This window comes from Mastigoproctus giganteus, chromosome 1 (assembly GCF_048544385.1).
Source record: "Mastigoproctus giganteus isolate SK-2022 chromosome 1, ASM4854438v1, whole genome shotgun sequence".
NCBI lineage: Eukaryota > Metazoa > Arthropoda > Arachnida > Uropygi > Thelyphonidae > Mastigoproctus > Mastigoproctus giganteus.
In genome coordinates, this window is record NC_143575.1 from 180,911,790 (window position 1) to 180,937,576 (window position 25,787).

Here is a 25,787-nt window from a genome sequence, read left to right on the forward strand (position 1 = left end):
GTCCCTCAGGAGATATTGTCGGTAACTCCATTGTAAGGGAGACAGGTAATATACAGTAAACCCCCGCTATTCGCGGGGATTACGTTCCTGAGAAATGTCGCGAATACTGAGTTATGGCTCCCATAGTAATAAAGGGGTTCCATTCCAAAGTATGAAATATATATAAAAAAAAACTAGTCTAAAATTTTGTCTGTGTGTATTATATGTACCTTCATAATATGACTATGTACATAGACAGTACATAGTGAAATGCAAGCATATGACATCGAAATGAAAATAAGAAACAATTTAATATTAAATGTAATATTTATTAGAAATTTCAAACAAATCTTTCAAACCAGCGCCTTTGCTAGCAAAAAAACTTATCCCGCCAGTGCTATCACCAGTTTCGCTAAAGTGTTGATAAAGGAGTTTTGCTTTTTCACAAATGATGAGTGAACTTAACGGAATTTTATTTTGAGTTCGGTCTTCTATCCACAGATTTAAAGCTTTTTCCATTTTTCCTAATTTAACATCACGAGTTACAGAGCAAATTTTTTAAGCAATTAGCGCGTTTTCACGGACACCATGGCGGATTTTTTCTTCCGATTTTTTGATCGATCGTACTGTTGACTCATTGATTTTATAATGTTTTGCCACTGAGGAGACACTTTCGCCATTAGAAATTTTGTCTAATAACTCAATTTTATTCGCTAATGTCATCACCTTCTTTGATATTTTCACATTTCTCTTGTTATTCGTAGCCATATTTTTGTACGGGTTAGAAAAAACTTGTCCACAATAAAGTCACTTTCTTCTGTTAACACACTCGAAAAAATTTGTTTTAAATGGCAAAATGGTAGATTTATCACTTTTGTAAGCATATCAATTTATAAATTGATAAATTTATTCAATTTATAAGTGTATAAATTAAAAGCAAACGACGAAACATTCCATGACAAGCACATTACACATACTGAACAAGGATTAGCGAGAAACATCCACGCTCGCGATTTTGTCATCCCTCTCCCTCCACCCACTGAGCGCTGTTTTGACAGAGAAAGATAATTTTAGCCACGTCCATGTTTTTTTATGGCGGAAAATATTCACGGCCTTTTAAAATTCACATTTTTTTAGATTTCATTTTATATTAAATCAGCGATCGCGAATACAGATACCGCGAATAGCGGGGGTTTACTGTATTGTGTAAAAAGGATTGGTGGAATAGGACCAGGATATGTCTGCCAGGGATAAAAGTTGATGACGTTGATGAGCAGATATCATCTGTTAAGGGCACAAAGGGTAATATTTTTGTACACGTCGGCACTAATGACATTAAGAGTAGGAGATCTGTAGACTTACTTAACAAGTATAGGTCATTGTTGAAAAAAAGTCGTGAGTTAGGGTTAAATTTGAAAGTGTCTGCAATTCTGCCCAGACGTGATAGGAGGGAGTATATGATGAGAGCCTTGTCAATCAGTTTGGACCTGGAGAGATTGTGTAAGGCTAGTGGGGTAGAATTTTTCTCAGCATGCTTTGTGTTTGTTAACAGGAGAGACTGCTTCTATAGGGATGAGATACACTTAAATAGAAGGGTGTGCAAGAATATTTGCTGATGCTATCGAGGCAGTGTTAGGTGGGTTGGAAAACTGCTAGCTTGGTGGGATTCACAGACTAAAAGAATAACAGTAGCCACAGGCAGAGGTGCAAGTGATTCTTCACTGCTTCTATCAGATTGGAGGGCCAGGTGCTGGGGTTTTCAGGGATTGGTGGGAGTCATCACAGAACAAATAAATACATTGTCTGTGTTAGCGTAACTAAGAATAAGAACACTTGCATGTATACTTGCGTGTACACTAATGCTAGAAGTATAGTCAATAAATTTGATGAATTTGAAGTGCTGGTCAAGACATCAAAGACAGATATTGTTGGGATATCAGAGACATGGTGTCACGCTGATATAAGCAGTACAGATTTGGAATTTTGGGAGTATAATGTGTACAGAAAGGATAGACAGGATACAAAGGGAGGAGGGATAGGCTATTAGTTAAGACAAACACAAAATCTAAGGAAGTTCATCCAGTTGACATAGATGGTCAGTGCAATCTTGAGTCAGTTTGGTGTGATGTAAGCACTGGGAAAGCAAAAATGAGAGTAAATGAGAGTGTCGTATGTTATAGGCTTAATTATTCTGATGAGTACAACAAACAACTGTACTGGGAAATAGAGTGGGCCAGTAAATCAGATTGTGTTATAATAGGAGACTTCTCAGATATTGACTGGAACTTGAAGGTTAGCATTAGTTGAGACATATGATGCAAGATGGCAAGCTAATATAGCATCAGTCAAAAAAAAAAAAAAATCCGGTCACTCCAAATGTTTGTCTAGTTCAGCCTTAAATTTATTTAAGCTACCAACTTCTACAAAAACAAATGGAAGTCTGTTCCAGCAATCAACTACCCAGAGGATAAAGGCAAACTTCTGTACATCTATTCTATAACTGTCTTTCCTCAATTCATATCTGTGGCCCCTCAGATTCTTAATCTAAGCAAGCAGATGCATCCCATCAGCATTGAGTCTGCTCAAACCATTCAAAGCCTGATAAACTTCAATCAGAAATCACATTGCAGTTGCCTAGTCTCCCGATGCAGCAACTTGAGAACTTAAGTCTCTCTTGGTAAGAGCACCCCTTTGTACTCCTCAGTAATCTTATTGCCCTTCTCTGTAGTCGTTCTAGCAATGCTACAACCTTCTTAAAATGAGGCCTCCAGACCCGTTTGCAGTACTCAAGGTGTGGCCTGACCATTGCCTTATAGAAAGGGATAATCACCTCCTTGTCTCTATTAGCAAAATGACCTGCTCTTGCAGCCCATCTGCACTGCTCAGAGAACTTCATATTTGACTGCAGAATTAACCCCAGGTCTTTTTCATTCTCCACCTCCCTCAGTAACACGTGAGTGTAGTACCACACGGTTGGTACATTTCTCTTGGGTTATTGCTACACATATGCAGTACTTTGCATTTGTCAACGTTAAACTTCAGTTACCACTTCTCAGCCCATCTGCTTAACTTTTCTAGATTCTATTGCAGTAGCAACAGGATCTAGAAATATCATACTGTCATTGACAACCCTGCCAACCTTTGTATCATCTGCAAACTTGGACATCAAATCTGATATACCTTCATCGACATCATTGTTAAATACTCAAAACAACAATGGGCCCAGCACCGAATTCTGTGGGACTCCACTAATAACATTAGCACACACGGAGCAGTTTCCATTTATTACCACTCTCTGCTGTCACCCACTCAACTATCCCTTTATCTGTTGCAGCAACTTGCACTTAATGCCATAATGCCATAATGCTCCAATTTGTACAGCAGTCTTCCATGTGCAACAGTGTCAAAAGCTTTTCTGACTTCCAAGTATATGATATCAAAATTATTTTTTACATCCAGTTCCTTTGTAACCACATCGTAGTGTTTTTTTTTTTTGTTGTTTTTTTGTTAGTTGTTGGCGCATCAGCTTCTGAGGCCATAATGCACCTCCAAAATTTTTGCATTTACTCTGATCCAAGCCCGAGGCAGGATTCGAACCCACGATTTTTGGGTTGCCAGGCAGGCACTTTACCCACCCGACTAGCCCTGTCGGCGCACATTGTAGTATCCAATTAAATTGGCCAGACAAGTCTTCCCCTTAACAAACCCATGCTGTTTCTGAACTATAACTGCAGACTTGTCTAGATGATCCTGCATCATTTCCTTAACCAATGACTCCATTATTTTCCCTGGAACTGAAGTTAGACTAACAGGTCTATAATTATCCACATCAACCTTTGATCCCCTTTGTGAATTGGACACCTCCATTTGCATGGGGCATCCCATATGTCCAAGGATGCTTTCATAATTATGGCTAAGGGTTTGCTTACTTCCTTTGCTGCCTTCTTTAATATAACTGGATAGATTTCAACTGCCCCACGTGCCTTTTTTATGTTTAACTTCAACAATTTCTCCTCCACCTTGCTCTCCATTATTACAAAATCATTTAGTTCCCTGTAAGAGTTTAGTAAACTTCTGGCTCCCTTTCCTTACAGAATTCCCTCATGTGTGAATGTAGATGCAAAATACTCATTCAGTTTGTCAGCTATCTGAGCAGGATCATTAACAGTCGAATTGCCATCATCAAGTGGACCAATCTATTCATTCCCTTCCTTTTAGAGTTTATATTAATAAAGAAGGCTTTGTTGTTTTTCTTTGCATCCTTTGCGAAGGATTTCTCATAATCAGCCTTCGCTTGCCTAACCTTTTTTGTGACTTGATTACAGACTAGTTTACATCTACCATAGGCTTCTGTCACCTGATAATGTATATGCATTTATCTTCTCTGCCACGAGCCTCATTAGTTCATCTGACATCCATTTAGGTCTAAATCTTGAACAGTATTTCTTAGTTTGTATGAAAAACCTAGTAGCTTCCAAGATGAATTCCTTGAAGGTTTCCCATTTAGAATTCATTGTTTTTAACATCATGATCCTGCTGTATAAAATTTAAAACTGTCTGAGACCACTGTAGTCACCTTTATGAAAACAAAAACCATCCCATTTACCCTTGATGGTAATTTATCTTTAAGTAAATCTCACATCAGTATATTGGTATCTAGTGGTTCCTTTATCTGCAAATTCTTAATGCATGAATAATCACTGCTGATAATCAGATCAAGAGTATTACTCCCTCCAGTTGCTTGTCAAACATGTTGCTGTAGAAAAAAAGCCGTGAATTAGGGTTGAATTTGAAAGTGTCTGCAATTCTGCCCAGACATGATAGGAGGGAGTATATGCTGAGAGCCCTGTCGATCAGTTCGGCCCTGGAAAGATTGTGCAAGGCTCAAGGGGTAGAATTTTTTTCAGCTTGGTCTGTACTTGTTAACAGGAGAGACTGTTTCTACAGGGATGGGATACACTTAAATAAAAAGGGTGCAAGAATGTTTGCTGATGCTAGAGAGGCAGTGTTAAGTGGGTCGGAAAACTGCTAGATTGGGGGAATACAAGGACTAATAGATTAACAGTAGCCACTGGCAGAGGTGAAAGTGATTCTTGCACTGCTTCTATTGGAATGAGCAGCAGCCTGGAAAATAAGATACAGGATATTTCAGAGACTGCTGGGAATCATTGGGGTACAAGTAAACACATGGGTTGTGTTAGGGTAGCTATGAAAAAGAACAGGTGCATGTATACTTGCGTGTACACCAATGCTAGGAGTTTAGTAAATAAATTTGATGAATTTGAGGTATTGCTCAAAACATCAAAGGCAGATATTGTTGGGATTTCAGACACGTGGTGTCACACTGATATAAGGAATGCAGAACTAGAATTTGGGGAGTACAATGTCTACAGAAAGGATAGACAGGATAAGAAGGGTGAAGGGGTTATGCTATTAGTTAAGAAATACATAAAATCCAAGGAAGTGAAGCCAGTTGACATCGCTGGACAGTGCAGTGACAAGTCAGTTTGGTGTGGCATAAGCATTGGGAGATCAAAATTGAGAGTAGGAGTGAGCTGTAGGCCTAATGACTCTGATGAGTATAATAAGAAATTGTACAGGGAAATAGAGTGGGCCAGTAAATCAGAGAGCCTTATAATGGGGGATTTTAATTTCCCAGATATTGACTGGAATTTGGGGACTGGTCACTCACACACTAGCAAGGCTTTCTTGGATTTATTGGATGATTGTTTTCTACATCAGCATGTTCGGGAGGCAACTAGAGGGAGTAATACTCTTGATTTGATTATCGGTAGTGATTCTTCATGCATTAAGAGTCTGCAGATAAATGAACCACTAGGTGGCAGTGATAAGAGTGTGCTGAAGTGGGATTTACTCAAAGAGGTAACTACCATTAGGGGTAAAGGGAAGGGTTATTGCTTTCGTAAAGATGACTACGATGGACTGAGACAGTATTTAAATTCTATACAGTGGGACCAACTGATGATGTTACCAATAGCAAATTCAAAATGGGAAGCATTCAAAGAACTTATCTTGGAAGCTACTAGGCTTTACATACCAACTAAGAAATGTTGTTCAAGGTTTAGACCTAAATGGATGTCAGGTGAACTAATGAGACATATGGAAGAGAAGAAAAATGCATGGGATACATGCAAATTAACACGTGACACAGAAGCCTATGATAGATGCAAGTTGATCTGTAACCAAGTTACAAAGGAGGTTAAGCAGGAGAAGGCAGATTACGAGAAATCTTTGGCAAGGGATGCAAAGAAAAACAGCAAAGAGTTCTTTACTTATGTAAACTCTAGAAGGAAGGGGATGAATCAGATTGGTGCACGATATCGATGGGTCAACTATTGATGATCCTGCTCAGGTAGCTAACAAACTAAATGAATATTTTGCATCGACATTCAAACATGAGGAGTTATTCAGCGAGGGGAATGCCAGAGGTGTATTCAACTCTGGCAGTAAGCTAGATAATCTTGTAATAACTGAGAGTAAAGTGGAGGAGAAATTGTTGAAGATAAACAAAAGAAAGGCACCTGGGGTGGATGGGATCTATCCAGTTATATTAAAGGAGGCAGCAAAGGAAGTAAGAAAACCCTTAGCCATAATTATGAGAGCTTCCTTGGACTCAGGGAAGGTACCCATGGACTGGAGACGTGCAAATGTGACCCCAATTCACAAAGGAGGATCAAAGGCTGACACAATTAATTATAGACCTGTGAGTTTAACTTCTGTTCCCAGAAAATTAATGGAGGCACTGATTAAAGAAGCACTGCAGGATCATCTAGACAAGACTTCAGTTATAGCTCGGACACAGCATGGTTTTGTTAAGGGGAAGTTTTGCCTGACCAATTTGATTGGATACTATGATGCAGTCACAAAAGAACTGGATGCAGGGAATAACTTTGATATTATATACTTGGATCTTAGAAAGGCTTTTGATACTGTTGCACCTGGAAGACTGCTGCACAAATTGGAGCAGTGTGGCATTGGAGGCAAATTGCTGCTATTGATAAAGGGGTGGTTGAGGGGGAGAAGACAGAGAGTGGTAATCAATGGACACTGCTCATCGTGGACTAATGTTATTAGTGGAGTCCCTCAGGGTTCAGTATTGGGTCCATTATTGTTTTCTGTATTTATAAATGATATTGATGATGGTATATCAAGCTTAATGTTCAAGTTTGCAGACGATACGAAGGTTGGCAGGGTTGTCAAGGACACAACTGACACTATGCTGCTGCAACAGGATCTGGAAAGGTTGAGCAGATGGGCTGAGAGGTGGCAAATGAAGTTTAACATTGACAAATGTAAAGTACTACATATGGGAAACAGCAACCCCAGAGCAACGTATCAACTCTGTGGTACTACACTGACAGTGGTAGAGAATGAAAGGGACCTGGGGGTGCTTGTGCTGGCAGATATGAAGTTCTCTGAGCAGTGCAGACAGGCTGTAAGTGTAGCTGATGGTGTCTTGTCAATGATATATAGGAATTTTTCTAGCAGGGATAAGGAGGTGATTATTCCCTTGTATAAGGCAATAGTCCGGCCACACCTAGAGTACTGTATACAAGCCTGGAGGCCTCATTTCAAGAAGGATGTAGAGCTGCTGGAATGAATACAGAGAGGGCAATGAATACAGAGAGAGCTGCTGGAATGAATACAGAGAGATGTCTGCCAGGGGAAAGGTTGATGACGTTGTAGATCAGATATCATCTTTTAGGGGCACAAAAGGTGATATAGTTGTGCACGTTGGCACTAATGATATTAAGAGTAGGAGACCGGCAGAATTACTTAACAAGTACAGGTCACTGATGAAAAAAAGCCGTGAATTAGGGTTGAATTTGAAAGTGTCTGCAATTCTGCCCAGACACGATAGGAGGGTGTATATGATGAGAGCCTTGTCGATCAATTCGGCCCTGGAAAGATTGTGCAAGGCTCAAGTGATAGAATTTTTTTTCAGCCTGGACTGTACTTGTTAACAGGAGAGACTGCTTCTACAGGGATGGGATACATTTAAATAGAAAGGGTGCAAGAATATTTGCTGATGCTATCGAGGCAGTGTTAGGTGGGTCGGAAAACTGATAGCTTGGGGGGATACAAGGACTAATAGTTTAACAATAGCCGCAGGCAGAGGTGAAGGTGATTCTTGCACAACTTCTATTAGAATAAGAAGCGACCTGGAGCGAGGGGTGTTGGGGGTTTCAGGGACGGATGGGAGTCATCGTGAAACAGGCGGGTATATGGGATGTGTTAGAGTAACTAAAAATAAGAATAGGTGCATGTATACTTGCATGTATACCAATGCTATAAGTATAGTAAATAATGATGAATTTGAAGTGTTGGTCAAGACATCAAAGGCGGATATTGTTGGGATATCAGAGACGTGGTGTCACACAGATATAAGGAATGCCGAACTGGAATCTGGGGAGTACAATGTGTACAGAAAGGATAGACAGGATAGGAAGGGAGGAGGTGTTATGCTGTTAATTAAGAAAAACATAAAATCAAAATAAGTGCATCCTGTTGATATAGATGAACAGTGCACTGTTGAGTCAGTTTGGTGTGACATAAGCACTGCAAAAGCAAAAATAAGAGTAGGAGTGTGTTATAGGCCTAATGACTTGAATGAGTACAATGAACAATTGTACAGAGAAATAGAGTGGGCTAGTAAATTGGAATGTCTTATAATGGGGGATTTTAACTTCCCAGATATTGACTGGAACTTGTGGGTTGGGCACTCACACACTAGTCAGACTTTTGTGGATTTATTGGATGATTGTTTTCTGCAGCAGCATGTTCGAGAGGTAACCAGAGAAAGTAATACTCTTGATCTGGTTATCAGCAGTGATCATTCATGTATTAGGAATTTGCAGATAAAAGAACCACTAGGTGGCAGTGATCACAGTGTACTGACGTGGGATTTACTTAAAGATTTAATTACCATCGGGGGTAAAGGAAAGGATTTTTGCTTCCGTAAAGGCGAGTACAGTGGTCTCCAACAGTTTTTAAATTCTGTACAGCGGGATCAACTGACGATGTTACCAACAGTAAATTCTAAGTGGGAAGCATTCAAGGAATTAATCGTGGAAGGTACTAAAAGGTTCATACCTATTAAGAAATATTGTTCAAGGTTTAGGCCTAAATGGTTTAGGTCAAATGAACTAATGAGACTCGTAACAGAGAAGAAAAATGCATGGGATGCATATAAATTATCAAGCGACTCAGAAGCCTATGGCAGATATAAGTTAGTCTGTAATCAGGTCACAAAGGAGGTTCGGCAGGCGAAGGCAGATTACGAGAAATCCTTGGCAAAAGATGCTAAGAAAAACAGCAAGGATTTCTTTACTTATATAAACTAAAAGGAAGGGGATGAATCAGATTGGTCCACTTGACATTGACGGTTCGACTGTTGATGATCCTGCTCAGATAGCAAGCAAACTGAATAAGTATTTTGCATCTACATTCACATGTGAGGAATTATTAAGGTTTGAAAATGACAGAAGGTTATCAAATTGTAGCAGGATACTTAATGATTTTGTAATAACTGAGAGCAAAGTGGAAGAGAAATTGTTGAAGTTAAACGTAAGAAAAGCACCTGGGGTGGATGGGATCTATCCAGTTATATTAAAGGAGGCGGCAAAGCAACTAAGCAAACCCTTAGCCATAATTATGAGAGCGTCCTTGGACTCAGGGGAGGTTCCCACGGACTGGAGATGTGCAAATGTATCCCCAATTCACAAAGGGGGATCAAAGGGTGACACGAATAATTACAGACCAGTTAGTTTAACTTCTGTTCCTGGTAAAATAATGGAGTCACTGGTTAAAGATGCATTGCAGGATCATCTAGACAATTATTGAAAGAAAAATTATAATTCCTCAGAGCAGTTTTTTAATTTCAGAATACACATACAAGTACGGTTAATATATAAATATAAAGAGCTTTCAGCTGAGTGGACAGCCTTCTTCAGTTAGAAAATATATTAAAATGGCAGTTGGAATGGAGATGTGCACTGCCATGATGGTGCTTGTGGCGCGTGGCTAATTGTTTGAGGTTGAAGTTTGTGGCTGTGACGTATGGTGGTGACGTGGCCAGCATTTGTCTATGGACAGAATTATTGCTTCTGTGATGGGGTTAACTTGACAACCACTGTTCCTGTTCAAAGAGGTATCTGAGCATTTTATGTTTAACGATTCCAACCAGGTGCGCCTTAGGTAATGGTGGGACCTGTCCACAACTACGACATCGCGGTGTGGGTCAGTGTCATGGTGGGTTGTCCAGACATGCTCGGCGATAGCTGAGTGTTCCACATCTGCCAAACGGATCGCCCTTTTTATGTTCTGAGAGATGTTTCTCGAGCCGACGTCCAGTCTCTCCAAAGTAGCAGCTAGTGCAGTCCAGGAAAGAGATGCGATAGACCAAACCGCTCTGCAGAAGGGTGGGGACAGGTGTTTTCACGTTGGAAATGAGAGAACACAGTTTCTTGCCTGGGAGTTGGATGCCCTTTGTCCCATGTGATTTTAGGATTCTACCGATCTGTTGTGACAGATTGGGGTAATATGGGATAAATGCCCTCGTGGATGACTCGCCACTGTTGGCGTTGCTGTTGGTCGTCACGTTGTCGCGTGCCTGTAGGTCACACCTGTCAAGGATGTCGATGGGATAGCCACACCTTGCATGGTCCACTTTGACCCTGGTGATCTCTGTGTGTCTTTCACCTGCGGAGCTAGAGTGTGTCCAGGCGCGAGTTAACAAGGTTCGGGCAGTGGTGAGGAGGTGACCCCATGCGTGTGCTGACCGGAAGTTGGTAAATTGGCCAGGACACATAAGTTTACGATAAACTGTTGTCTTCAAGCCGGACGAGGGTATCTAGGTATGGTATGGTGTTGTTCGACTCCAGCTCGATCGTGAATTTTATCAAGGGCGATAGTGAGTTGAGGTGGGTTAGGATTCGCTGACCTGAGTCTCTAGGGATACCTACGAACACATCGTCTACATAGCGACACCAAAAGGCGATGTGATCTGGTGCGTGTGTAAACGCACGTCCCTCTAACTCCTCCATCACGATGTTTGCCGTGACCGAACTGTCACGGCAAATATTTGGCAAAGGATGCTAAGAAAAACCACAAGGACTTCTTTAGAAGGAATGGGATGAATCAGATTGGTCCACTTGATATCGATGGTTCGACTGTTGATGATCCTGCTCAGATAGCTGACAATCTGATTGAGAATTTTGCATCTATATTCACACATGAGAAGTTATTAAGGGAGAAAATTCCAGCAGTTTATCAAACTGTAACAAGGTGCTTAGTGATTTTGTAATAACTGAGAGCAAAATGGAGGAAAAATTGTTGAAGATAAACATAAGAAAGGCACCAGGGGTGGATGGGATCTATCCAGTTATATTAAAGGAGACAGCAAAGGAAGTAAGCAAGCCATAATTATGAGAACATCCTTGGACTCAGAGGAAGTTCCCACAGACTGGAGATGTACAAATGTATCCCCAGTTCACAAAGGGGAATCTAAGGGTGACACGAGCAATTATAGACCAATTAGTTTAACTTATATTCTGGGGTAACAGTGGAGTCACTAGTTAAAGATGCATTGCAGGATCATCTAGACAAGACTGCAGTAATAATTCAGACACAGCTGGGGTTTGTTAAGGTAAAGTCTTGTCCGACAAATTTGATTGCATACTATGATGTGATTACAAAGGAACTGGATGCAAAAAATAATTTTGATATCATATACTTGGATTTCAGGAAAGCTTTTGATACTATTGTACATGGAAGATTACTGTACAAATTGGAGCAGTATGGCATTCAGGGTAAGTTGCTATGGATAAAAAGTGGTTGAGTGTGAGAAGACAGAGAGTGGTAATGAATGGATGCTGCTCTTCATGGACTAATGTTGTTAGTAGAGTCCCCCATGATTTGATGTTGGGCCCACTGTTGTTTTGTATATTTATCGATGATATTGATGAAGATATATCAGACTTAATGTCAAAGTTTGCAGATGATACAAGGGTCAGCAGGGTTGTTAATTACAATAATAGCAGTGTGCCACTGCAACAGGATCTAGAAAAGTTGAGCAGATGGGCTAAGAAGTGGCAACTTAAGGTTAACATTGACAAATGCAAAGTACTGCATTTGGGTAGAAGTAATTCCAGAGAAATGTAAGAAATGTACCAACTGTGTGGTACTGCACTTAGGGTGGTAGAAAAAGAAAACAACCTGGGAGTAATTGTGCAGTCAGATATGAAATAATCTGGATAATGTAGACAGGCTGCCAGAACAGTTCATGGGATATTGTCAATGATATTGAGGAATTTTGCTAGTAGGGAAAAGATGATTATCCCTTTGTATAAGGCAGTGGTTAGGCCATGCTTTGAGTACTGCGCATAGATCTGAAGGCTTCATTTTAGGAAGGATATAGAGTTGCTTGAGTGAGTTCAGGGAAGGCAACAAGATTGGTGAGGGGGAGTGAAAGGGTGGTCTTACCTAGAAAGGCTTAAATTCTGCAATTTGCAGCATCTGCACACTAGGCACCTGTTAGGTGATCTGATTGAGGTGTATAAGGCCTTGAATGGGTTGAGCAGGCTCAATTCTGAAGGGATTCTTTCTCTTCCTTAGATTACGAACCTGAGGGAACATAAATTCAAATTGAGGAATGGCAGTTATAGATGTGCTAAAATTTGCTATTAGTCAGTGGTTAATTGATTGCTGGAACAAACTTCTATCTGTTGTTGTGGAAGTTGAAAGCTTAAATAAATTCAAGGAGGAACTAGGCAAACGTTTAGAGGGAATGGAAGTGTATTTTTTATTTTTTTGGTTGATTCTACATAAGTTTGCTTTCTTGCATCACATACCTCTACTACTACATGAAGTGTGATTATTATGGGTAAAGACTATTTTTTCCCCTTAATCTGTTTTTCCACTCAAAATCCATATAAAAGTGTCAGGTTGCATAATCAATATTAAACAACTTCTGATGTTAATTTAACTTATTTTTAAATTTCTGTGTTGAGTTGACTTTTATTTTCCATATACGGTATTATGGACAGCTGACCCCCCCCCCCTGCAGGAGTAGCAGTGCTTCTTGATTAGACCAGGGTTCGAGCCCGTGACCACCAAATACGGAGGATGTGGAAAGGTCAGGAATGACCACCGCATATCTCCGGAGCAATTCTGCCTTAGTTGCTAATGCTCCTAAAAACTAAAATAACTGTGTAGTATGCATTAAGAATCTGCAGATAAGGGAACCACTAGGTGGCAGTGATCACAGTGTGCTGAAGTGGAATTTACTCAAAGATGTAACTACCATCAGGGGTAAAGGGAAGGTTTTTGCTTTCGCAAAGGCGACCAAGGTGGTCTGAGACAGTACTTAAATTCTATATGGTGGGACCAACTGATGATGTTACCAACAGCAAATTCAAAATGGGAGGCATTCAAAGAATTAATCTTGGAAGCTACTAGGCTTTACATACAAACTAAGAAATATTGTTCAAGATTTAGGCCTAAATGGATGTCAGATGAACTGAGACACATGGCAGAGAAGAAAAATGCATGGAATACATATAAATTAATGGGTGACATGGAAGCTTATGATAGATATAAGCTGGTCTGTAACCAAGTCACAAAGGAGATTAGGCAGGTAAAGGCAGATTATGAGAAATCTTTGGCAACAGATGCAAATAAAAACAACAAAGAGTTCTTTACCTATGTAAACTCTAGAAGAAAAGGGATGAATCAGATTGGTCCAATGGATATTGATGGTTCAACTGTTGATGATCCTGTTCAGGTGACTAACAAACTAAATGAGTATTTTCCATCTACATTCGCACAGGAGTTATTTAGGGTGGGGAATGGCAGAGGTGAATTTAACTCTGGCTGTGAGCTAGATGATTTTGTAATAACTGAGAGGAAAGTGGAGGCGAAATTGTTGAAGATAAACACAAGAAAGGCAACTGGGGTGGATGGAATCTATCCTGTTATATTAAAGGAGGTGGCAAAGGAAGTAAGCAAAACCTTAGCCATAATTATGAGAGCTTCTTTGGACTCAGGGGAGGTACTCATGGACTGGAGAAGAGCAAATGTGACCCCAATTCACAAAGAAGAATCAAAGCGCGACACAAGTAATTATAGACCTGTTATTTTAACTTCAGTTCCAGGAAAATTAATGGAGGCACTGGTAAAAGCACTGCAGGATCATCTAAACAAGACTTCAGTTATAACTCGGACACAGCATGGTTTTGTCAAGGGAAAGTCTTGCCTGACCAATTTGATTGGATACTATAATGTGGTCACAAAAGAACTGGATGCAGAGAATAACTTTATCATATATTTGGATCTGAGAAAGGCCTTGGTTACTGTTGTACATGGAAGACTGCTGAACAAATTGGAGCAGTGTGGCTTGGAGGCAAATTGCTGCTATGGATAAAGGGACGGTTGAGTGGGAGAAGACAGAGTAGTAATCAATGGTCACTGCTCATTGTGTGACTAATGTTATTAGTGGAGTCCCTCAGGGTTCAGTGTTGCTTCCATTGTTGTTTTCTGTATTTATAAATAATATTGATGATGGTATATCAAGCTTAATGTCCAAGTTTGCAGACGATACGAAGGTTGGCAGGGTTGTTAAGGACACTAATGACAGTATGCTGCTACAACAGGATCTAGAAAAGTTGAGCAGATGGGCTGAGAGGTGGCAAATGAACTTTAACATTGACAAATGTAAAGTACAGTACTACATATTGGAAGCAGTAACCCCAGAGTAACATATCAACTCTGTGGTACTACACTGACAGTGGTAGAGAACGAAAAGGACCTGGGGGTAATTGTGCAGGCAGTTATGAAGTTTTCTGAACAGTGCAGATGGCCTGAAAGAGTAGCTCATGGTGTCATTGCAATGATATATAGGAATTTTTCTAGCAGGGATAAGGAGGTGATTATCCCCTTGTATAAGGCAATGGTCAGGCCACACCTTGAATACTGTATACAGGTCTGGAGGCCTCATTTGAAGAATGATTTAGAGCTGTTGGAATCAGTACAGAGAAGGGCAACAAGATTAGTGAATGGAACAAAGGGTTGCTCTTACAAATAAAGGCTTAAGTTTTGCAAATTACAGTATATGGAGACTAGGCACCTGGGAGGTGATCTGATTGAGGTGTATAAAGCCTTGAATGGTTTGAGCATGCTCAATGCTGATGGGATTCTACCTCTTGCTCAGAATAATCACCTGAGAGGACATAAATTGAAATTGAAGAAAGACAGATGTAGGATAGATGTGCGGAAGTTTGCCTTTAGCCAACGGGTAGTTGGTTGGTGGAGAAGAGACTTCCATCCTTTGTTGTGGACGTTGATAGCCTAAATAAATTTAAGGCTGGTCTGGACAGGTAATGGTGAAATGGGAGATTTTTTTTTTTTTTTGCTGATGCTGCATAAGCTTGCTTTCTTGTGCTAATTCTAAAAAAAAAAAAAAAAAAACACTAACTCCACCCCCTCCCCCGTCTGTCTGAAAAAATAACTTCAGCTTTTTTTTTTTTTTTTTTTTTATGAAAACTCCAAACACAAGAGGTATTAGAACTAATAGTACTGTGCTGAGTACCGTGCATGAGTCAGAGGTTTAAACCATTACTCCCAGTAATGGTTTAAATCAGTTTCAGATTTTTGTTTTGATAAACTAATAGTTGTCTTTTTTTTTTTTTTTTTTTTTCTCTCTATGAAAACCCCAAGCACATGGTATTAGAATCTATTGTGCTTAGTACTGTGAATGGGTTGAGAAGATGAAAGAAGATACTTGACATTAGACTTTAATTTTTGTAGATTGTAGTTTTCAGGAAATACTTATGAAAGGAGGTTGTTGGATGAATAAATGAGGAAGAAGAAAGGTTGGCTCTGTGAATTTGAAGTTGTAAAAGAATGTTCACTGGTTGCGGCACATTCGGATTGGTTGGAAGGGAGAGCGAGAATTATAGAAGACAATTCAGAAGAACGGTGCCATGGAAGAACGTGTTGAAAAGGCATGTAGCAGAAATACTCTGTGAGATAGGGAGTAGAGAGACTTTGCTAAGAGATTGACTTATTAATTAACCTAACTGCCCTCTCTTAATTGGAATCTAGATGCATAAGGGTTTTTGGGTGGAGGCCACTGCATCAGATGTGGGAACAGTATTCTATGGTAGGGCGGATTTGCGATTTGTATAGAGTGAACAACTGTTGTGAAGAGAAAACCCAGTTTTTTTTTAGATGCAGAGGAAGCAATATTTGTAATGTGCTTATGCTGTTGTTATTTGGTTTTTAGGAGCATTAGCAACTAAGGCCATATTGCTCCGGGGATACGGTGGTCATTCTCTGACCTTTCCGCATCCTCTGTATTTGGTGGTCACGGGTTCGAACCCTGTGCTTATGCCAAGAGAGATTAGAGGTCAGAGTAATCCTTAATAGAGATATATGATCTTGCCTAGAAATGAGAGTATCATCAAAGATAAGCATAGGAGCAGAAAAATCTTTTTTGTGAGATATAAGACAGGACTGAGTTTTAGAAGGATTGAAATCAACTAAATTATCTCCACTGGAGAATTACCTGGAGGTCTGCAATTTAAGGAATTAGATATGAATATTCAAGAAATTAAATCTGTTTTTTCCGGGACAAGGTCTCTCAAACTGGGAGGTGAAATGGAACCGAATGTGCTATCATCAGCAAACCTATGTGTAGTATTTCTGGTCAATGGAGGAATGTCATTAATATACAAGAGGAAAAGAGTAGAAGTTAGAACCAAACCTTGGGGAACACAAGCATTAGTGAAGTTAGAAGATAGGGCCATCTACCATTACCTGCAGTGAGTGGTGGGATACCCAATTGTAAGAAACAGTTGGCAAACCATAAGATGGAAGCTTGTTTAGAAGTATTTTAAGCCGAACACTATCAAAAGCCTTCGAAATGTCAAGAGCAACTGCTTGAGTTTCACTAAACTTTTCCATTGAATTTGTCCACAGACGTGTAACATGAGCCAGAATATCACCAGTGGATCAATATTGACAGAATCTATACTGGCAATCATTGATCAGTTGGAAGGTTTCTAGGTAGTTTAAGAGTTGGTGGTTAATTGATTTCTCCATTACTTTAGAAAGATAAAATAAGTGCAGTGGGATGATAATTGTATGGGAGGGATTTGTTACCCTTTTTGAGAACTGGCTAGATATAGCTAATTTCAAAGAAGGGAAAATGCCTTATGAATAAGAAAGAGAAAAAAAAAAAAAAAAAAAGCGACACAGAGCAAGAGTAAGTTCAGAGCACAGGTTCTGAGTACAAGTGGAAAAATGCCATCAGGACCTGGAGCTTTCTTAGCTTCAAGATTGTTAAAAATCCTTCTGACATCCTTTTGACAGAAGACCACAGGAGGCATTGAATGGAGCGTAATGGGAATGGTTGGAGGTAGTTTACCAACATCATCAATACATAATGTCGAAGGAAAGTAGGATGCTAGCAGATTAACTTTACCTTTGGCTGAAGTGGCAACAGAACCATCTGGTTTTGACAGGTGGAAATAGAGACGGGCAAAAGTTGTGGCAAATAGCTTTGGCAAGACACCATAATGGTTGACTACCATTTGGACAAGAAGCAAGGTTTCTAATTTGAGCCTGTTTCTAATCTAGTTTGGACTGATTAATAACTGCTTTACAATTGTTGCAAGCTTTGGTGTATGCTGGAGATTTGGGTATAAGTCAAATCCAAAGCCCTAGTCCATTTATTTGAAACCAAGTTTTAGATGAAGAATGAGATTTTAATTTGGAGTGTGGAATAAAGGATTTCATCCCTACAAGAATAATTTCACTGACACAATCTGTGAAAAACCATTGACATCAGAAAATTTGAAACATTAAGCCAACCAAGGAAAACAAGAAAAGAAATCTCACAGATCATCTCATTTGCATTCTTGTAATGCCAAGCAACAAAAGGTTTAGAATGGTCACAAGAGAGAGGCTCCACTGGAGAAGAGATCATCACCAAGTTATGGATCTGAGGTACATAGAGGGCCATGCACCTCGACCATGTTGTTTGTGAGAAAAAGATCAAGTGTGTTGGCTGCATTGTTAGGATGGTCTGGTATTCTTGTACGTAAATGAACAATCCATGTGAGGTCATTAGTAATTGCAAAAGCCTCAGCATATCAACCGCCTGAGTCTGTGTGACCAGAAAACAGAAGCCAGCCGGAGTTGTGAACATGAAAATCACCAAGGAAATTTACCTCACTGTTAGCAACATTGGACTGTAGAAAGTCAAGTTTCAAAGAGAGGAAGTCAAAGAATTCCAAATGATTAGTGGCTCCTCCATAGCCAGGTGGGAAGGAGCAGCAGTGCATAACACATGCTTCTTGATTAGACCGGGGTTCGATCCCGTCACCACCAATTACGGAGGATGCGGAAAGGTAGCAAAGGGAATGACCACTGCATATTCCTGGAGCAATATGGCCTTAGTTGCTAATGCTCCTAAAAACCAAATAACAACGACAATCCAAGTGATTAGTGGAGTTTGGAGAATGATAGAGGCAACAGATGAATTTGACAGAATGTGGCAGAGAGATTTTAAGTCAGAGAAGATTGAAAAGAGGAGATTCCAAATGACCGGCACCGCCGTAACCAGGTGGGCAGGAGCAGCAGTGCATAGCACATGCTTCTTGATTAGACCGGGGTTCGAGCCTGTGATCCACCAAATATGGAGGATGTGGAAAAGTCAGGGAATGACCACTGCATATCCCAGGAGCAATATGCTAATGCTCCTAAAAACCAAATAACAACAACATTCCAAATGACTATCTCAGACTGAGAATGTCGGAGTGAACATATGTTAAAGTATTGCCTTTGAAGTGAAAGGAATCGTACAAGAAATAATTTGGACAACTGAGATGGGCAGTAGTTGAATCAATTGATAATTGGGATTCTGTCAGAAAGACATGGGGTCTGGCAGACTGCAAGTGGAACCGAATATCATTGAGATTGGAGAGACTACGTATATTTGTGAAATGAACGAGGAAGTGTTTAGGAGGTTTAGATATTTTCGCAATAGGTTTGTTCTATTAACAAGGAAGTATTTAGGAGGTTTAGATATTTTTGCAATAGGTTTGTTTTGTTAGTTTGACAATTCATGATGTATTCAGTAGTAAGGAAAGGTAGGGGTGGAACATGCTGTATGAACTAATGAAATTCTTGGACATGTTGTAGACATGGCCAGAATGTACCCAGCTCCTCAACAAGAAAACTTCATATCTACCTGTATTGTAACTCTCAGATCCATTTTGAAATTCCACTACTGTTTTAAAATCAACCCCACTGGGTATATAAGTTATTTTGGGGTTGCTATTCCTCAAATGTTAAGACCTTGCATTTTGCTGTTTTAAAACGTAGCTTCCACTTTTCTGACTATTCTTGAAGCTTGTTCATGTCATTGTGAAAGAGCACTCCTTGGTATTAATCATCAACAATGCGCCTGATCTTTACATTGTCCGTTGTCTGCATATGTTGACATCACACCCTTTATCCCTTCAATGCCATTTATGAAAATCAGAAACAACTGCGGTGCAAGAACTTTGGGGATTCCACCAATAAAGGGCAAACCACGTGAATGGATGCAAGCTACATGCTCCATTCACAAAATAAGCTAGATGCTTTAACAATTATAAACAATTACTGTAAATTTAGCAATACAAATTTTATAATAGTACTTGTTCCCTTACTCTTATATTTTAGCACTTTGGCAGTGATAATCCCTTGACCATTAAGAAAATTGGACCTGTGTATAACACATTTTTTACTATAAATGAACTTAGTTCAAACAGGCGTATCAATACCTTCCAGCACATCTCTAGTTAACTGGGTTAAAAATACATTATCAAACTCTGGAAAAGATGCACATCAAACTAAAACCAGTGAATTGACCAACACTCCAATCAGTATCCCAGCTGATGCATAGGTGGTAGATGACTTTCATCAACCTGTGAAATACCACCACTTTGCTTATTGGAGGCTTGAAGTGGTGAAACCCATGTTTAGTCTCTAGAGCAAAGTTTCTGGCATCCCCCTCTCCCCATACTTCTCCTTCAACCCATGCATGGTACTAAGTACTATAGGTTTTGATACCTTTTGTGTTTGGGGTTTTCATAAAAAAAAAATCATTCACCAATAGTATGGAAGTAGATGTACACTCAGATCACGAGGAACCCATACTAGAACTTCACGGAAATGACACTATGGATACTGGATGCCCCACCCTCCCAAAAGTTGAGGATGATTCTCAGACGAATCATCCTCAACTAAACCTAAATGAACCGCAGCAACTTACAATGGAATTGCAGAGGTTTTCATTGCAACACTGACGATATTCAATACCTGATTAACCGATATTCTCCAGTTGCCTTCTGTTTACAGAAAACTTACCTAACCTCACAAATTTCTCCTTCGATAAAGAACTATTGCCTTTATCGAAGAGATCGAAATACAGCTAATGCTGCCTATGGTGGTGTAGCAATCCTAGTAAATTCGAAGATCCCAACTAAACATATCCCACCTCAAACTGAAATGGAAGCTATTTCTGTTCATTTAACTCTCCATAGTGCAATAACACTTGTCTCAATCTACCTACCGCCAGACTGTACTTACTCTTTAAAAGATCTTGAAGACCTCTTTATACAGATACCTCCACCTCTCTGTATATTAGGGGACTTTAATGGGCACCACCCCTTATGGGGCTCTCCTAAATTAGATAGGCTGGGTAGCCTAATTGAAAGCTTTTTAGAGGCACTAAATCTCACTATACTCAATACTGGTGCACGTACCGACACACGTACCGCTCCCAACAGGACACACCTCAGCAATAAATTTCCAATTTGTTCACCAGTACTAGTCCCAACCATAGAGTGGCATGTAATAAATGATTCCATGGGCAGTGACCACTTCCCAATAGAATGCAAATTTTTGATAGCACAGACTCCTTCAACTCAATACTGCAGAAAATGGAAATTTGTCCGAGCAGACTGGGCAAAATTTCAGTGATCAATTGTCCTTGACGAGGAAAAAAATCCGCCTCCAGCATATTGATAATGTGACAGATTACATCATGTCACATCTTCTAAATGTGGCTAAAGACACAATACCACTATCAAATCCACTGGGCCGAAAGCATTATAATTACTGGTGGAATGAGAAATGCACCAAAGCAAAGAGAGCAAAAAATAAAGCCTGGAATTTGTTTCAGCAATGTCAGAGCACAGTGAATCTCATTAACTATAAGAAATTAAGGGCAAAAGCAAGCCAAGAAAGAATCTTGGACCCATTTTGCATCCAGTTTTCACAGAAACACTGATCCCAAAATAATATGGAAAAAAATTAGACAGCTGTCTGGTAAGTTTCCTACCATACCTTCTCCAATCCTCTCGTGGAATGGGCAAGATCTATCTAATCCTGTAGATATGGCTAATGCTTTGGGCAATACTTTTGCAGAAATCTGCAACATCAGCCTATACTACCTCATTCCAATGAATTAAAAACACTAAAGAAAAGCATGCTATTAATTTTCAAACTGCCCACCTTCTCCCATATAACAAACCTCTGCAATATTCTGAACTGTTACATGTCATTAGAACAGCCTGCAATGGTGCTGCTCGGCCAGATGGGATTTATTATGTCATGCTACAACATCTTGATGACAAAGCTTTGCTCCTCCTGGTCTTTTACAATCGTATATTTTTAGAAAATGTTTTTCCAACTTCTTGGCATCACTCTACAGTTTTGGCATTCCTGAAGCCTGGAAAAGATCCATCCAACCCCTATAGCTATAGACCCATATCTCTCTCAGCAAAATCCTTGATAAAATTATCCACAGAAGACTCGTCTGGATCATTGAGTCGGAGCCATAGTCAATATGGCTTTCGTCACAACAGGTCATGCTTAGATCTTATGGTCAAGGCTGAATTTGCCATTCGTAATGCTTTTGTCAAACATGAATGTCTAGTAATGGTTTCAATAGATATAGAGAAGGCTTTTGATACCACCTGGTGGTATGGTATACTTAGTGATCTTTACTTTCTCGGACTACGAGGCAACCTTTCTATATTTGTTCAGAACTTTCTACATACTAGATCATTACAAGTTTGATACCAACATACCCTTTCTGCAACTTTCATCCAGGAAGGTGTTCCACATGGTGGATCAGTACTGAGTGCCACTCTTTTTGTTCTTAGAATAGATTCTATCACTAAGCAGCTTCCAAATACAGTTGATACTTACCTTTATGCAGATGACCTTTCCATCTCCTGCCATTCCCAAAATATGAGATCTATTGAAAGACAGCTTCAGATATCACTTAATAAAATGCAACAATGGGCAAGCTTCAACAGCTATCAACTCTCTCTCACCAGAAAACAGTTGCTATCCATTTTTGTAGACAATGCAATCTTCATCCATGAACTTCAAATTTCTAATGTCTCCATCCCGGTCACCAGTAATAACCAATTTCTGGGATTAACCCTTGACGATAAGTTAAATTTTCTAGATCATATTAAAAATGTACGGACTTCCTGTCTAAAAAAGTTAAACATACTCAGAGCTTTATCTGCCCAAACGTGGGGTGCAGATCATACCTCCCTGCTTCGGTCATACAGGGCATTAATCAGAACCCGTCTCGATTATGGTGCTCCCATCTATGATTCTGCAAGAAAGAGTGCATTATGTTGGCTTGATCCCATTCAAAACAGCACTTTGAGAATTGCAATTGCTGCATTCAGAATGTCAGCAGCACATAGTCTCTACATTGATGCTGTCAAGATACAAAGTTGTGCTTCTCATCCTGTTCAGTCATACCTTTTCAACCCACCGTTAGAAAACCTATAAAGAAACAAACCTAGCATAGTAAAACCAGCTGGTCTTTGCCTTCTTGAACTGGCACAGGTTTGGAATATTTCCATCCAGTACCAACAGGTAACAACTTATGCTCAACCACCATGGGCTCCTCCTCCTCCTCTTCCAACCTGTGACACTTACCTCTGACAATGGAGAAAGAATATTTTGCAAGCATCAAATGTCAAACAACTTCATGCAGTTCACACTCAAAGATATATTGATTTGTCCCTAATTTATACAGATGGCTCTAAATCTAATTCAAATGTTGGAGCAGCTGCAGTGTTTCCGAATACAATATCAGTATCAGTATCCCTTCCATCAGAATTTAGTATATTTTCTGCTGAATGCAATCAAACTAGCTTTAGAAAATCACTATTCTGACTGTTCCTTAAAATCTGTTATTTACACTGATTCCCTCAGCTAAATCATCTCGTTATGTAACTTTTCAGATAGAGTTCACCTTGTTCCAGATGAAATCAGAAACTTATTACTACAAATTAAAGAATGCCACCAACTGGTCATTTTTTGTTGGATTCCAGCACATTTCGGTATTTTAGGCAATGAACTGGCCGATAAAGCTGCAAAAAATCTAACTACCTTAGATTTAACCAATATCCCTGTTCCAGCATCAGATCTGGCACTACACTAACCATTCATGCCACTTGCCTATCACAATGGACAGCACTCTGGCACTCTCAGACTAATAATAAACTCTTTCAGTTTAAACAAGATCCAAAAATTTGGCTCTCCAGTGTCCGTACATCAAGACAAGAAGAAGAAGTAGTCCTTTCAAGGGCAAGAATAGGTCATACCCATCTGACCCACTTTCATTTACTCACAGGAGATGATCCACCACAGTGTACACATTGTTCTAACAATTTGACTGTTAAACATATTCTCATTGACTGCCCCTACTATAAACAAGACAGAACTTCATCCTTGATCTCACTGGTTAATCTCTGTAAACCAATAACTCTTGAAAATCTCATTGGTGATAAGGCAAATATTTCTGAATTTTTTTACTTCCTCAGACAAACTGGGCTTTTTAATAATTTCTGATTTCCGATTTTCTTCTGACTTTATGGAAATCTCTCATCTCTTAATATAATAAGTGAATAGACATGTTATAGCCTTAGCAGCTTATGTGCCATTAAGCCACCATAACAAAAACAACAACATAAATTAACTTAGGAATGAGCTCCTGATATAGTCATGACTTGTCCTGTGTGTGTGTGTGTGTGTGTGTGTGTGTGTGTGTGTGTGTGTGTGTGTGTGTGTGTGTGTGTGTGTGTGTGTGTGTGTGTGTGTGTGTGTGTGCAGGTGCACAGGTGCACAGGTGCACACACAGATAACATTTAAACCATGTTATGTGTAAGGTGACTATGTGAAGGCTTTAGTCTTATTTATTTTTTTTTGTTTAGGAAAATATACCTGGGAATTTTCGTTATAATAATCATCGTGGAGGCCATTCCTCCCATAGGACTTCTGCTTATTCCATAGAATGTCCATCTGAACGTCTTCAGTTTTATAAAGCATTTTCCACAATGATCCGAATGGGTGGGAAAAAAAATCGTGGCACTGGTAAAGACTTTACAAGATTGGTAAGGTTAATTTTTAATATTTCATAGTAACTTGTGTAATTTAACTAAACTGTTGTAAACAATTATTAAATATTATTCCTAAAAACATTGAGAAATCTGTCTCGTGAAATTTTGTAAACACTAATAAGTGATAATTTATTTTGATCTCTAATTGTTTTGCTCTATATATGATAGTGCAGAATTTTGAATTCATAGAGATTTTTTAAGTTTATTATTGCTTCTGAGAGTAGTAATTTTGATTTCCTGTATGAACTCAAGGTAACTTGTTAGCATAGCGCACATTTTAAGAGAGAATATCTTATGTGCATTGTTAAACTGAACTGAATTTTAGCAAAAACATTTACTATTTGTCTTTATTGATATTAACTCCTAGCACATTTTCACTGACTACATATTGATTTAAAAAAAAAAAAAAACAAAACACATTAGATTATCTATGCACAAAACCCAGTAATGTATTAGAGTTTATGCTGTTAATAGTTAGTTTAAAATTTTTTCCCCCCTTAGATAGCACAAGATAATATTTCTTATACTGTGATATTGATATTAGTGAAAGACATTACAAATTAGTGGCAGTTGTAAGGGAAGCACAATTTTTTTGTATTACAGTACTATGGCAACTAAGCAATGTAAACTGAAAATTCAGTGTCAGTGTAAGGATTCTGCTCTTTTATTTTCCATTCTATAAAAAAATTGCATGATTGTTAACTCTGTACTTGTTGGGACAAGGTTAAAGTTTTATACAGCTATTTCCTTTTTAACTGAAATTCAACCAACCTTTTGTAGTTTAAGTTATGGGCTGTGAGGGGCTTATCTGATAGGATGCTTTCTTCCAGATGTTGTGGTAGCAATGACTATGAAACAGCTGTCATAATAGTGGTGTTGCACACCTTGTCAGTAGATTTCTAGTAATCACATATCTTATGATTTTTCCATAAAGTTTTGTTTTCTGGATTTTAGTCAAGTTTTCACCCTGAAAATTTACTTATGTTAAGTTACACTTTATTCATTGATATAGAATTCAGAAATCAGGATTAGACTTCTCTGTTCGTGTTTAGTATATACATTTAGCCCAGTGATTTTCTCTTTTCTGAACAGTAACAGTGTCAAGTTGTGTGATTTTTTTTACTTGTAAATGGTTAATTCTCCTAATCTTTCCTGAGGATTGGTCTAAATAAATAAATAAATAAATTCTTTATTGCTGATAAGTACAGAATTTGTACTAGAGACAATAATACTCATCACGGCGATATGGCCAGGAGTTTTACATTATAAATGAGATTAATTGGCAAAAAAAATTTTTACTGTTAC

General features: G+C 39.1%; 1 protein-coding gene across 1 annotated transcript in view; it reads left to right on the top strand.

Moving 5' to 3' along the window:
- Positions 1-25,787, top strand: part of LOC150091336 (mitogen-activated protein kinase kinase kinase 4-like) — a 350,375-nt gene that overhangs the window by 8,014 nt on the left and 316,574 nt on the right. The window contains exon 3 of the mRNA XM_090390030.1: positions 24,297-24,476. Coding sequence (XP_090246156.1) covers positions 24,297-24,476 — 180 coding nt within the window. The remainder of the gene's footprint in view (positions 1-24,296; positions 24,477-25,787) is intronic.